The sequence below is a fragment of the Acartia tonsa genome, chromosome 6 (genome assembly GCF_053477335.1).
Source record: "Acartia tonsa isolate MP-2025a chromosome 6, ASM5347733v1, whole genome shotgun sequence".
Taxonomy (NCBI): Eukaryota; Metazoa; Arthropoda; class Copepoda; order Calanoida; family Acartiidae; genus Acartia; species Acartia tonsa.
This window is the reverse complement of record NC_137265.1, coordinates 4,273,062-4,287,907: the sequence shown is the minus strand read 5'-3', so window position 1 is coordinate 4,287,907 and position 14,846 is coordinate 4,273,062. Positions and strand designations below refer to the sequence as shown.

The 14,846-nt window shown below is 30.0% G+C and overlaps 3 protein-coding genes across 3 annotated transcripts; all 3 read right to left on the bottom strand.

The window, feature by feature from the left end:
- Positions 1-172: 172 nt before the first annotated feature.
- On the bottom strand, positions 173-2,886 carry LOC145321509 (uncharacterized). The gene is made up of 10 exons (XM_080162921.1): positions 2,810-2,886; positions 2,508-2,642; positions 2,342-2,439; positions 2,174-2,279; positions 1,878-2,006; positions 1,509-1,625; positions 1,151-1,272; positions 798-912; positions 418-524; positions 173-323 (listed from the first exon to the last, which is right to left on the bottom strand). Exons 3-10 carry the CDS (start codon positions 2,353-2,355, stop codon positions 173-175), a joined length of 861 nt encoding a protein of 286 aa, XP_080019047.1. The 5' UTR covers positions 2,356-2,439; positions 2,508-2,642; positions 2,810-2,886.
- Positions 2,887-3,061: 175 nt separating this feature from the next.
- Positions 3,062-7,861, bottom strand: LOC145321491 (uncharacterized). Its single transcript, XM_080162910.1, has 17 exons — positions 7,758-7,861; positions 7,200-7,328; positions 7,100-7,144; positions 6,671-6,772; positions 6,216-6,321; positions 5,881-6,014; positions 5,535-5,615; positions 5,312-5,390; positions 5,083-5,198; positions 4,649-4,739; positions 4,444-4,560; positions 4,115-4,279; positions 3,948-4,030; positions 3,801-3,874; positions 3,653-3,697; positions 3,313-3,420; positions 3,062-3,214 (listed from the first exon to the last, which is right to left on the bottom strand). Exons 4-17 carry the CDS (start codon positions 6,765-6,767, stop codon positions 3,062-3,064), a joined length of 1,449 nt encoding a protein of 482 aa, XP_080019036.1. The 5' UTR covers positions 6,768-6,772; positions 7,100-7,144; positions 7,200-7,328; positions 7,758-7,861.
- Positions 7,862-8,387: 526 nt separating this feature from the next.
- Positions 8,388-14,134, bottom strand: LOC145321489 (uncharacterized). Its single transcript, XM_080162909.1, has 8 exons — positions 14,082-14,134; positions 12,969-13,040; positions 12,110-12,189; positions 10,331-10,421; positions 9,686-9,821; positions 9,258-9,326; positions 8,923-9,053; positions 8,388-8,397 (listed from the first exon to the last, which is right to left on the bottom strand). The coding sequence occupies exons 1-8, from the start codon at positions 14,132-14,134 to the stop codon at positions 8,388-8,390; spliced, it is 642 nt and encodes a 213-aa protein (XP_080019035.1).
- Between the last annotated feature and the right edge of the window lie 712 nt (positions 14,135-14,846).

The window sequence follows — 14,846 nt, the reverse complement described above, 5'->3', positions numbered from 1 at the left end:
ATATATTCATATTAACATATTTCTTTAAATTTTTATTATCAGATTTTTAAGCAGCAAAGTTAATGTTTGAAGTAAATGAAAAAGTCTACATAATAAATCAAAACTATAGTTTTATATTTTCATTCAAATAAAAGATGCATCTCAATAAGACTTTACATTATCTATAATCCTGTTATTTGTTTATAAAGAATTTTCTTGAGAATTTACATATATTTCTTATGAATAAACTGTTCCTTGATCCATCTGAGCCATCCTGACATACATAATTAACTTCCAGAATTGACGGATCTTTTTCAAAGAACATATCTCTCTTGCAAGCATATCTACAAAAATGATATTTAAATAAGCTTATTACTTCACAACAGACAAAATGCATCAGAGATTCAAATTAAAAAAAAATATTAAGTTACTTTATACCTTGCTAAACCACCAAAAGGTACGACCTCTCCTTGCCAGTCCAAAAGCACAAGATTTGTCCCTTCTGGTGGTTCTGGAGGCCGCAGGCAAGCAACCCATTCACAATCCTAGCATAAATTTTCAATGTCATGTTTTTCTGTGTTATTTTAACACAAATACATATGTACATTGTTTCTAAACCTTATTCAATCACTTTGTAGTATTCAGGGACAAGGGAACAGGATTCTGACTAACAATTCTAAAATTTCCCCACAACAATTACTTCCTTTCCCTCTTCTTACTCACTTCCCTTTAGTTATAACCAACATTACTCTACTAAAATATCAAAAATTCAAATGGAAATAATTAGCAGAATCACAGCCCCTGAAAATAATACTTACAGGGAGATTATTGATTGCAGGGAACCATTCTCTGTTCCACTGACATTTCATTTTCTGAATTGGGTGAAAAGTTCCATCTGGATTTATAAACTCTCTAGCTGCACCACAACCATATCTAATTAAAATATAATTTGCTAGTGACAACACCTACAGTATTTAGGAGCTCTATTTTTAAAGGGGTATAGAGTGACCAGAAAATTAACTTAAAGCTATTTTTTTCATTAACAACCACCTACACTGATGATTGTAACCCCATAAAACTTGTTTTTAATCTAAGAGTATTTTCCAGAAGTATCATATTTTCCACCAATCAATTTTTATATATGGTTCTGCAATGCTAATAAAAATCTTACGTCAATGAAGCATCATAGTTTCTGCTGAATGTTGTATGATTATACTCAGATGTTAGATTCTTTTCTAAAGCAGTTTCAGGAAGAGGATATTTATAGTAGTGAATATGAACATATCCATCATCCTATAAACAATAATATGTCATTGTGGTATTGCATAAATAATATAAAATAATAAACTATATTTCTGTTTAAAAAAATAACAAAATGAAAGTATGGGAGTACACAAATACTTGTAGCTCAGTTGATTAAAATGTTGTGCTGTTAATATATGTGCTCATAGCTTAGTTATTACATAGCTAATACATGATTAGTAGATCAACTTTGCTTTAATGATAATAGTATACATATACTTTCTTACCTTTTTAAGAGTATATTCTTCATTAGTTGGTACAGGAGGAGGTATATCACATTGTATATCCTCTAAACAGGTTGGCCAATTTTCTCTTACATTTGTAAATTCATATGTTCCATCTTCCTGTAGATTTATAATACATTTAATAAAATCTAATGATAATATCTTTATATAAAAATACAATTTAAAACTTCTTTTCACTGACTTTTTAAAAATTTACTTTTATTAGTTTTTTAAAACATATTAAACTCTGTAGACACTTAATCAACCAAATTCTCCAATTTTGATTTAAAATATTGGCACCCATGTATTGTCAAATGGTCCTGTTACGCTTATTTAACTTGAGTGAATATATATATAGTGTTAATTGTTTACCTTGCATAACACAGAGAACTCTGAACTAGATCTATCCTTTTCAAAGTACATAGTGTGCTGGCCATTAAGCTTATTCTTGCATTCATACCATTTTACCATCCCAATCTTTGTCCATTCTGAGGTTTTTTCCTATTTAAGAATAGTATAAATTCACAAAATATGATGTATTATTCCATTATATCTACAAGTTTCTTTATCATAATATCAAGGGATTGCAAACTGTCTTTGCTTTAGAAAAACAGCATATTATCATTTTATAGTAAGTAAAAAAAAATGCCTAAATTATATCTGCAAACCTGAAGAAAAGAGTCTTCTGGAATGTTAAAGGGGTTTACACAGTGTGTTATTTTACATTCTGGAAGGATATCCTTGTATGGATACCATTTCTTGTTCCATTGACATCTAGAAAAATAAAGATTTTATTTTGAAAAAGTTAACCAATGAACAAAAACATTATTATCTACCTTGTTGAAATCATAATAGTCTCTCCGTTGTTATCTAAATCTACATCAAATTGTGACCCATTTGTACATCTATACTCAATGGTTGTGTTATAAATATTCTAATGAAATAAAATAATTAGTTTTATAGAATTAAGGTTTTAAAAGTAGATAATTGTACATTAACTACCTCATTTTGATTGTTAAGCCAGGTAATGGACCCATTAATAGTTGGTGATGGAGGTGGTTCACATAAAACTGTTTCAGTACAATTTGGCCAGGCAGCTGGGACTCCATATATACCTTCATTTGTCAAACATTGTACCTAATAATATGATAATCAAATGATTTTAGTTGTGAAATTACTCATTAAGTTATTTTGTTCTTGTATATTGTACATCTAAAGGGGAAACATAATTTTCTTGCTTTAGAAGAGATTATATTTCTCTGGGAAAATGTAGTTTATTTTATTTTCACTAGATTTTCACATACCTTAACTTCTGTTTTAGTAGGATCAATTTCATTATTTTCAATGAAGTGGTTAGGCTTACATTTATACACAACACTGGAAGAAAGAATTATTTGATATCTTTTATCTGGAAATTTTTTGGTGTACAAAAAAATTTGTTAAATATATGTACAAAAACAATAAAAATTTTTTAATTAGATAGCTTGAATGATTAAAATTTGATTAATATTGTTTACTAAATTTATTAGGAAAACTTTTCAGGTTATAAAGATTATCTATAATATCCAGATAATAATTTTCCTGTCAGCAAAAGGAACATGAGCAGCTGTAACTTGGGGAGTAACTTCAAGGTTCAAATTATATTTTGGATCAGGATGCGGGTGGCTACCATCTTCCAGGTTGGGATGTCCACAATGATGAATGCTACACTATTTCAGGAAATAATAAATTTTATATGTTAGTATTTTCACTGTTCTATTTTTTACTTAACATTTTGAGCCTTGTTTATATTAAAAGCCACAAATACCTTTAATTGTTGAATATTGATGGGATATGTTTTTTTCCACCTGCAATTCGTTTCAACAGATGGCTGTAAGGATCCAGCATCCCCTTCTTTTATGTACATTCTTTTATCCTAGTTACAGTAAAATATTAAATTTCCTATAATATTATTATTTACAGCATAAAACTCTGTTTTTATGTAAGTTGTTGGCATTGTCCCTTTTAAGGGGCTGTAATAATAAGATTTTAATACAGCCTCAATACCTATATTTCTTACATTTTCAAAACATCAAAATTTGCATTTCTTAAACTGAAAATGCTGGTGCAATACCAGTTCTTTTTCTTTCTGTTATTATATAATTTACCTTGCATTTGTAAGATATAGTTGATTCATAGGTCAAGTTTTCTGGCTAAAATTTTAAGCATAACAATATAGAAAATAAAAATGTATTTATTTAAAATGTCCTTAAAATTGTTAGATATTCCCTTTGAACAAAAACTTTTGCTTAGTACCTTGGTTTGAATAAGATAATCCAATGTACTAGGATCTTCACAAAGTATGTCTTCTACACAGGGATCCCAGGAATCTTTAAATATATATTAGATACATTTATCTTAGAGGCTACTTAGCATCACTAAAATAGATTATATATGGATAACCTGGATATTGAAAATAACCAGTTTCAAGGCATGAAATTACTGTTGTTTTATCAGCTTCTTCTTTTTTGTTTACTTCACTATTTCTGAAATAATTTGAATTTTTTTAGAATTTCATAATTGCATGACAATTATTTATTGAATAATTAAGTTGATAATGGTCTTACTACCTGTAGTAACCATCCTTGCAAGTATATGTAAGTGTTTCTCCAATTAACACCCTTTCATGAGGTTGGAATTTATATTCTGTTGAGTTAGCATGAATAGCTTTGCCATAGTCGACTCCATCTACCAAAGGGTCAACAGTAGCATTTGTACAATATGCTACAACACAACTAGATAATTTTATTATGTTGTAAAATCATTTGCTTTAAACAAATAATAATATAACATAAATGTAGAATCGTGAATCTTTGACAATTGATCAGACCAGAAATAGAACTATGTCAATCTAAAAAGAATGGCGTGATATGACTGAAAAAATTAATAAAAAACTTACCCAAGATTCTCAGGGGTGACAGTAAAAGCTTTGGACCAAAGACAAGTTCCAGGAAGACTATCTTGTGGATCTCCATCTTGTCCTTTAATCTGAAGTCTTCTGTCTTTGCAATACCAACTAAAAACAATATTATTACAAAATATTTAACTTAAAAAGTAAACAAAAATCTAAAATTTGTTAGGTATTTATAATAGATATAACTTGCCTAGTATCTTTTCTATATTCAACTTTTTCATCTATAGGAGTATAAGTGCCAATGACTTCAGTTTCCAATTCATGTGGATCACAATATTTTGCTGATGACAAAGAAAAAAATATTTTAATCAATATAAATAAATAATTTTCTTTGTGTTTTTTTAATTTAAATGATTCAAATTGCTTAGTAAACAAAAAACCCTCAGAACCTTTATTTTCATTTCTTTTAGCAAAAATTAGTATCGTCTGTGCCTGAGTTGCTCTAGCACTGTGTGGCTACCCTGTACCCACTATAACTTAACCTAATCTGACCTAAAATTTAAATTTTAACTCACAAAAAAGTCACCAAATTCACCCCTCTCCCCTAATATACAATGTATTTCAAAATAAGAGTGATGGGTTTTTTTGCTCAACTTTGCATTCTGAGAGAAACTGCGGACTTACTTCTAACGCATGTTGGCCACTCCACAGAAGTGAAGGTATTATTAACATCACAAGTTACATCTAGTTGATCTTGTGTGAAGTCATGCTCAAACTTATTAATTCCTCCTGCGTCACAACTATTAAAAAGATAAAAAGTATATATTATTGCTTACTGGAATTATAACAGTTCTGGTATGGAATACAGACATTTAAAATAACCTAATAGTTTGAAATCAATAAATGTCATTACACAAATGTGATGTTGTCTCCATGTCTAGGAAGTTTAGAGTTTGACCAAGTGTCCCAATCACCTCTACTATAACTACCACCTTTAAATACGAAAATATATTATTAATTTGTATACTTGAAAATTAAAATATTTTTTTCCTTTAATTCAACTTTACATAATCTGAACAGTGAACATGTAAAATAATTTTGTTTTAGATTTTATTCAGTGATATTAAAATTCTGACCTCCTCCACTTCCTATGTACCATCCAACCAACTTTAAATTATGGGAAGCATCAGGTTCTGGTGGTATCAAACAATTAGCCCCTGAATTATTCAACATTTAGAAAATTATTGTTATGTTTTTATATTAGAATATTAAAAAAAATAAGAATAAGATTGTTAACAATCTATTCCTGAATATTTTGAGAATTTTTGTGCCTTTATTGATATTTGGAGAATTATCTTCCCTACAGTCATTCTTAGCTAAGACTTTTAAACAAATAAACCTAACTCAGTAGTAGATGGCATTACTCTATTTACTAAAGCTATGGATCTAAGTAATAAAAAGCCTAAATAAAATAAGAATTACAGTGACAATCAGGTATTGTATCTGATGACCAGAAAGGATGACCCAGATCATCTTGTTGACATGTAATAGTGTAAGTTGTTGTAAAGTTGGATGGTGTTAATTCAAATTCCTGACCTCTCTCTTTGCAGGTGAAACTTAATTACAGTTGAATTTTGTTAAAAGTACCAAATCATTAGTCTTTTTTTACCAATCATATTACAAAGCAATTGGGTAAAACAAAGAAATATTGTAAAAAGTCCCTGTAGATAAAATTACCATGCAGTTACTAAACAATCAAAGAAATAATTAAAAAATTAGATTATTGCTTTTAAATTTTTTGTAAATATTGAAAATACTTCAATTTTGTTCCATATTTTGTTGTAGTTTGATCCCAGCCCATTGTTTGGATATCAGTTCTGTTTGACAATATATCCATTATTATTGGTGCTGAACAGTTCACAACTAAATATTAGAGCATGGATTTTTTTCTTTAGATATCTGAACATTTATTTTTTTTCTTATTGAACCCATTTGTGTTGACCTTAGGTTATCTTGTAGGAATTATATATATTAATACCCCAAGTGATTGTTTTTAGCAATGTAGAGCCAGAACCCTAGAGAAGGACCAAAGGCCCTAAAATATAAACTATTGTTGACAGCCAATTCTTTGGTTCCATGACACTTGTCCGGAAGTCTAAGATGTGCATGATAATAGGTTGTGTCTGAGTTAGCCAAGGCGTTCTCACAAAAACTTAGAGGCAAAATAATTTTCTGAAGATAAAACATCCCTATGATCTTAATAATTTCTTACTGTAGCAAGCAGAGGGTACAGCATAGTCATATTTCCAGTAAGCTGCTGTTCCATCCTGCCATGTTACACATTCAAATTTTCTTTCTGTTCTCAACATATCCTCTAAACAGAGAAGCAATTGGAAGTGTTTATAAATCTTTCAGTGGTTATTTAGTTATCCAAAATAGAAAGTTTCTATTTGATAATATGTTAGATATCTAAATACTTTGGTAATAAAGTTTTTTTAGTTTCTCATCCTTACTTTTCTCCTCAACAAGTGTAAGATTATTAATAAAAGAATGAGAGTGAAGAATCAATCACACTATGTAAAAGATAGCTCTTCTAAACAACTTTGGTATGTTAGAATTGTCCTATCGTTTACAAACTTAGCATGATGATCCTTGTATAATTATAACATATAATATAAAGAATTATACTTTTTTATCTTACCTAATGATTTTGTCACAGTGCTTCCAGTTGTAGAAATAACACCATCTGAAATATCAAAGTACAAATTGAGAATGAATGAATTCTTATTTTAATACCATACCTTGGCGTTTGCGCCTTCTTGCACTAGCACTAGACACAGCAGATGTTGCTGTAGTTGTTGTTGTTGTAGTTGTAGTTGATGTAGTTGTTGGTGGCTCTGGAGTTGTTATTGATATAGCCCCTTCCTCAGCTAAATATTAGGTTTGAATATTTAAGTTCTGAAGCTAAATTTTCTTTTTGTCAATTTTGTTTATTTCAATTCATATTTTGACAGTAGGATACCCATATTTTGGAAATATATTACTAATGTTTAGAGCTTAAAATTTTAACTTGAATCTATTGACATGACTAGACTAAACTAGAAAATAAACATTGACGCCATACAATACAAATGACCAATTATAGGCCAATACACAGACTAAATTACCAATAGCAGGCCAGTATAAATTTTAATTGACTAATGGTAGTTTCTTGACGCAGCATTGCAGACAACCAATCCTTTGATTTCAGACAATCAACCCTTGGATTTCACATCCTGTATACACTATACATATATATTTACATGTTTCTCCTAATATTCACATCACTGCTTTGATATAGATTAAGAAATACAACTAACCTGGAAATATATAACCCTTATTGCACTTTAGAGTGGCAACTTGACCAATATCATTCAAAGACCTTTCATATTCATAAGCGCTCCTTAAAATAGTTTTGAATAGTTTTTTTCAACTTATTTACAATATTGTGTATGAATTAAATTATTAAAATTTTTTTTTTTTACCTAGACAGATAAAATTAGGACAAATAACGGGAAATGTGAATTTGTGTATGTTTGACTTTAGCAACACGTTTGAACTTTAAATTTCTGTTTGAGTCAAGAAAAGTTCATGGAAAGAAAACGAAGTTTCGGGTTTCGGCACATTTTCACAGTAGCTTTTCTCCTATTTCTAGGGGCCTATTTTCTAATCCTGCGGGGCAATAATTAACACTTACCTAAAATAATCTAAAATAACCTTTCAAAACTTACTGTGAAAATGCAACTTCGTCTCTTTCAATGACCCAAAATTTATTTTGAATATTAAATACATCACATTTTCTAATAAAGTTTATTTTGGATATCACAACTTTTAAAATTTTAATTGGAAAGTTGTTTTGGATGCTTGGGGTATTAGATGATAATTATTTATATCTACAAAAAATAACAGATATTACTTCCCTATTTACTGCCGTAGGTAGAAACTTTGTCTCACACCACGCTAAAACAAAATTATTTTTAAGGTATTTAACATAAATATTTTTAGTAAAATTCAAAATATTTGACTATATAGTATATCACATCGTATTATAGACAGCTTTCTGCAGATATTAAAATGAGAAATTATAAGATCTAAAATTTTTGCTAGCCCCGAAGTCTCAACCTGACAAAACTGGTTTTAATTTTAAGATTTTTAAAACATTTGTGGAAAATTGTCTAATATGATGATATACATAATTTTTCAGTATGGCTGATAACCAGCTCTAATCCAGTGGATATCAATCAGTTTCAAAGCAATACTGTAAAAAAATTCTATTATTGCTTCAAAACCGATTAATATCTAGTGGAATAAAACAGGTTCTCAGCCATACTGAAAAATTATGTATAGCATCATATTATAACCCTTTTTTCTACAATATAAAAATGTACTATCATAAGATTGAAACCATTTTTTTCAGCCCATGAATTCGGCAACTCGGGGGTTAAAAATATGGTTTTGATTTTTGAATTGTTTATTATTAAATACTTACGAATACACTCAGGAACAGGGTTAGCATCATTATATGTAAAAAGTGGTTCAGTGCTTGATGGAATTTTGAAATCACAAATATCTAACAGGGCTCGAGTATGATTTGTTGTGTTGAATACTGTTCCTAACTATAATATACTTGTATGTTTCTGATTAACTCAGAATATAGGAAGCTAAGTTTTGAAAAAGAAATTTAAACTATTAACAACTATCATGGATAAAAGTTTAGGATTTACTTATTTAAATATATTCTTAACAGCAAAATTAACAGTTGGTCATTTAATTTAAAAATTATATTTTAAAATTAATGAGTAAATTTTTGTATATATTACCTTGCATTTATAAACAACTCTAGTATTAAGATATTTTAAACCATAGGTCACCCAGCTACGATTAGCAAACTAAAAATTTACAAATTTTAACATCTGTAAGTATAATTAACAATATTTTGAGGGTGGGGGCTTCAATTTCTTCTTTCTGTGGAGTGGGAGTATTTTCAATCATAAGAGATAACTAAACAAAATAGAATGCAAATTGCTTGAAATTTAAAATCAGAAAAAATAGAATTAAAATAGCATTGTTAAAGGTTACCAAGGATAACTTTCCCATTAAAGTTCCAATTTCATGATAAAATGCTATGTCCCTTATTTAATGCCTTTTGCATTAAAAATATAGAAAAAAACTGGTCAGACTTACTTTTATTATTCTAAAGTAAAAAATACTCAATAATAAATAAAACACAAAAGCACCAGTTTTATACCTGTGTTGTAGGCGCAGGATATGTGGGGCACTCCACAGGGAAACATTTAGAAAAGTTTCTGAAGTCTGCTCTACGATTTGCTAAACATTCAACTCTTTGGATTGGGTTTGTCTTGTTTAGTATTTCGTGATGTAACCTTTAATACAAGATTAGTTATATATAAATTACCATTTTAATTTGAACTATACGTGGATTAGTTTATTTAATCTTTTACAGACTAATATGCAACTCTATAAAATCTCTAGGAAACCCATCTGCTCTCATTAAAATCCTTGCTCTGATTGCAACAAAACCCAAACCACAAATGAAATAAAACTAAAACTTCAAAGAATTTTTTAGCAAATATTTGGAAGGTATTTTAGCAAAAAAATAGTAGATTTTTTCGTATAATTAAAATAATAATCACTCCATTCAAGGATGTTCAAGCTTTTTATTTGGTGGTGGTGGGGGTTAAAATAAATTTGGGTGGTAATCACCCCTTTACCCTCTCCCCCACTTGGACGTCCCTGACTCCATTGATAGGGGGGGGGGGGGGGGGGTTAATGTATTTTATAACCCTACGTCTCTTATATCTATGATTTCCTAATAATCTGAGAATTAAAAGTTATGCTCAAAATTAATTAAAGTATGTATAATACTACTCACCCACATGAAAACTTAGCAATGTATCCTGGACCCTTGTAATAATTATGGAAGGGTTCATCTGCTGTTCGAAGTATTAAATACCCATCATTTCCTAAAACAAAATTAATATCTAATTCATGGTAGAAAGAATAGCAATATTTCTGTTTCTGACTAAAGACCACAAAACTATTTTCTGCTAGTTTGTTGCTTTCCTGAGCTGGATATTTAATTCATTTTAGTGGTGAGCCATTCTATCACAGCGCGGCATTTCATAATATGCTGTGTTCTCATTGGTGGAAAGTTCACCCCGATCTGGCGCACCACTAAAATGATTTAAAGATCCAGCACTGTACATTTTGGGGGGCGCCGAAGCTCAGTGGTAATGCTTGGTGGTGAGACTTAGAGTTCAAGCCCCCATTAATTTATGCAATTCTACTTAGTTGTGTAAGGAGGGAGATAAATGAGTAGTTTGGATTATCAATAGTCACGTTAATAGTGTCAGTACAGCCCTTGCCCTAGGCAGAGAGTGTTATTCGTTACGGTGACTTAATTTGGGACACCTGCCATACATACTCTGGGAGGGTGAGGTAAAAAAGAGTAGATCCAATTAGACAGCAGGTTTAGTACTTGAACTTAAGCACAGAGCTTAAGCTGGCCCTGGTGGCTAGGAAACAAAAGAACAAACTGAAGCTACACACGCACATAACAGGTGGTTTTTGTAAGGACATACACGTAAATAAAATCAGGTTGGAGATTTGAGAAAGGAGAGATGCAACCTTTAAAGGGCGAAAATATATTTTGATATGGGCACAAAAAAAACGTGCCATTCCATAGATTATAAATAACTTAAAGATGTTTACATATTCAATTGTATAAGTCTGTTATAGCTTAAAACCTGGACATCTGAAGATAATTTTATGTAATTAGTGTGGTTCCCTAAGAACTCCAAAAACCCTAGCATCACACAAGGATTCTTAGGAAGGTTGAATTAAAAAGCTTTCATTAAATGAAATGTGGAAACCAGTTATTAATGTATTTTTTTGTAAATTGGATTTTTACTTCCTTAACAATATTCCCCACCAAAGTATAAATTATATGAAATTTTAAAAAAAACCTCTACAGGAAAAATTTTATTTCATATCAGTATGAAAATTATATAGTACTTTTTTCTTATATTTTTTTCTGAAGAAAATTTTGCAACCGATTCGTGTGTCTTCGTGTGTGTTAAAAAATGCATACTTTGGGGTATTTATATCATCCAGAATTAATTAATAATATTTGTACAGAACATAAACTTTCAAACGTATTATTTACCCTAGCCAATACTCCTGATGGACAAATACGCAAATTATTTTTACGCTTTTTAAAAATTGAATAAAAAAGTATATAATCTAAAAAAATAAACATTTAAATTATCATTTAAGATGCATGCCAATCAAACTTAAGCAAAATAGTCAAAAAAAGTATTATAAAGGATAAAAAAAGCCGATTTTGTTGTTCATCTGATTTTTTATATGTTGAAGTGAACACGAAAATTGCAATATCTACTTTTTTTTTGATTTTTAAAATTTGGCATAGATATTCTGAAAGTATAGAATTGCACCTAAATTTTAAGCCCATATCATATTCAACCTATATTCGCCCTTTAACCTTCTGGAAACTTTTTCTTCATTCAGATCAGAGGAGGGGTAAACCTTTTCATATTGAAATTTTGTACCATACCTAATAAGCAAAGTATTAAGGGTGTAGGTGTTTGCCTTTGTCCTTGAAAGCTTAATATTATGATAATTTGAATTTTACCTTGTTCTCTATAGACATAGTTTGGATCTTTCAATATTGTGGTGGTGCTAGTTGGATATTCTGGACAGTCTCGAACCCAACTAAATAATTATTTATGGATCAATTTACTTATATCAAAGTAATAGGATATTTGTCTGTCTGTAATGAAGGATCTCACTAAGCTGTGAACAAATATGGTTCTTCTTTGCATAGTGCTTTACAGGAGAGGGGGGATGGTTGCCTCTCCAGAAAAAAAGTCTTCTCCAATTTTTTTTTACTTTTCCTTTTTAAATCTAAAATAAAAAAATTGGTTATCGAATTAAACTCCCCCTCCTCAAGTGCACCTAGAGGCCTCTAGGGGGACACCATGGAAACTGTCCCAATTTTGTATAACTTTTGCGGAACATGTTCCAGTTACGTCATATTTTTCTTTCCCGAAAAAGAGAGGGGGGGAAGAAAATCTCTTCAAAAGAGATGGGGAAAACCCCCTTTTTTCCCATCTCTTTTTTCTTCCCCCCTTCCCTTTTTTTTCTTTCCCCCTTCCCTTTTTCGGGAAAGAAAAATATGACGTAACTGGAACATGTTCCGCAAAAGTTATACAAAATTGGGACAGTTTCCATGGTGTCTCTAGGGGCGTAGCCGCTAGTTATGTTATTATATAAATATATATAATAATAATAAATTATCTGAAATTTTTGATATCAAATGATAATAATTTTGGAAATCCTGTATGAATTTAAAAAGATTATTAGGATAACTAATTTTTTGGTTCAGTAGCCCTTTATCTGATTTTAATTTATGGAAAAAATTATTTAGGTAATTAAAAATTTTTAATTTGAGTTCCATTCTAGATGTAAAATTAATAATTTACCATACTTACTTTTTAAACAAGGTGAAGGTGACAAGTCCCTTGCTAGTGTAATATTCTCCTTTCAGACAATTTGTCAGGGGTCTAAATAAAAATTTAAAAAACTAATTTCACTCACAACAAATCTTTATTTGCTATCAAAGATTTTTTGAAACAGAAACAACATGGTTGCGCTATGAAAATGATATAAAGTTAATTTGTTTTGGAGACCTGTTAAATACTGATAATGTGAAACTTTAACATCAAATCAAAGGTCAATTTCAATTACATGGAATATTTCAGACTTTGGGGATTGTTCAGCACAATATTGCTATATATAGGTGTAAACTTTCAAAACCCCAAACTAAAATCAGTTCCCTATTTTTAAAGCAAAAATTAAAGTCAAAACATTTTCATTATTTCTTATCAAATAATGATCAGAGGATAAATAAGTGTAAGTCTTATTTAAATAGGTATGACTGGGCAAAAATCAGAGAATTTGACATAGGGAGAGAGAGAGTAAATGGCAAAAATTATGGACTGTTTCTATTTTACCAATAAATATCCGGGAATTCGCATTAAGATCTATAAACAACTATAACTATTTTAACGCTAATATCTCAAATATTAAACAGAATCTCTCCATAGTCTCCAGAATGTACACTATGTAATCAAGACCAGAATCTACCCGCTCGAGAAAAACTGACAGTAATTTTATCTGGACTGTCCCATCACCACAAACTTTACTACAAACTACTTTACAGAATTTCTACAAAATACTGAACAAAATTTTGACTTAAGCTGGCTGTTAGTATGAGTACCAAAAACGCTCACCAGAAACCTTATTAATGTATAAAATATTGAAATTATACTTGTTTTATTTTTCATCTCTCATTCAAGACTGAAAATAAAGCTTCCATTAAATTCAAAGCGACTCGAATTTATTTCCTTTCAAAGGAAATTTTTGCTTAAAATCAAAATTTATAAACTAGGATATGAAAAAATAATAACATTTCTATTTGACCCTGGATAAATTTCATTCCTGCTCTGTCTATTAGTCAGCTCTATTATGCTTTACAGGGTAAATACCTAGGTAAGGGACCAGTCGATAATGATCCTTCATTAATTCTCTAGCGACTCTTAAACCTAACAGGGTCAGAGCTGTCTGCTATCAGAACACCTGTACCTGCCCCTCTCATCTTTATTCAGTCTGCCTATATGTGATACACTATTTTTCTGGAGGCTTTATTGATGATTGGGCTAAGAATACAACAGGATGTTAGACTTGAGTTATAGGGGCAATACCAAGGTAAGGGACCAGTCGAAAATGATTCTTAATTCATCCTCTGGCGACCCTTGTACCTAAAAGTGTTAAATCTGTTTTTAATAAAACTGTCCCAGCCCCTCCCTTCTTTATTCAATCTGCCAAATACATTTAAATGTGATCCACTATTATTTTTTGAAGACTTAAAAGATGACTGAATGAAGGGAATGTCACAGTATGTGAAAATCTTGTTTTTTACCAATGTAATTTTGAAATAATCTTCTTATATATATGTGTACTTAATCAATTATTATCCAACTTGAATATTTTTGATGAGTTTTGAATTAATACTGTTATACTATAAAGGGCGAATATAGGTTGAATATGATATGGGCTCAAAATTTAGGTGCAATTCTATACTTTTAAAGTATCTATGCCAAATTTAAAAATTCAAAAAATCCTTAGGTAGATATTGCAAGTTTAGTGGCCAACTCAACATATAATTGGTCCAATTGACAACAAAATCGGCTTTTTTTTGACTTTTTTTCTTAAGTTTAATTGATTATTACATTGGCACGCATCTTAAATGATAATTTAAATGTTTATTTTTTAAAATTATATACTATTTTATTCAATTTCAAATAGCC

Coding starts and splice junctions, on each gene's coding strand:
- LOC145321491 (XM_080162910.1), bottom strand. CDS start 6,767: ATGTTGAGAACAGAAAGAAAATTTGAATGTGTAACATGGCAGGATGGA. Junction 5,199..5,311: donor GGAGACAACATCACATTTGT/GTAATGACATTT, acceptor TCTTTTTAATAG/TTGTGACGCAGGAGGAATTA. Junction 4,031..4,114: donor TGCAAGGATGGTTACTACAG/GTAGTAAGACCA, acceptor AAATTATTTCAG/AAATAGTGAAGTAAACAAAA.
- LOC145321489 (XM_080162909.1), bottom strand. CDS start 14,134: ATGAGAGGGGCAGGTACAGGTGTTCTGATAGCAGACAGCTCTGACCCT. Junction 12,190..12,968: donor ACCTTCACCTTGTTTAAAAA/GTAAGTATGGTA, acceptor ATAATTATTTAG/TTGGGTTCGAGACTGTCCAG. Junction 10,422..12,109: donor CTATGTCTATAGAGAACAAG/GTAAAATTCAAA, acceptor ATTTTGTTTTAG/GAAATGATGGGTATTTAATA.
- LOC145321509 (XM_080162921.1), bottom strand. Junction 1,626..1,877: donor AGTTCTCTGTGTTATGCAAG/GTAAACAATTAA, acceptor ATAAATCTACAG/GAAGATGGAACATATGAATT. Junction 324..417: donor CCTTTTGGTGGTTTAGCAAG/GTATAAAGTAAC, acceptor TCATTTTTGTAG/ATATGCTTGCAAGAGAGATA.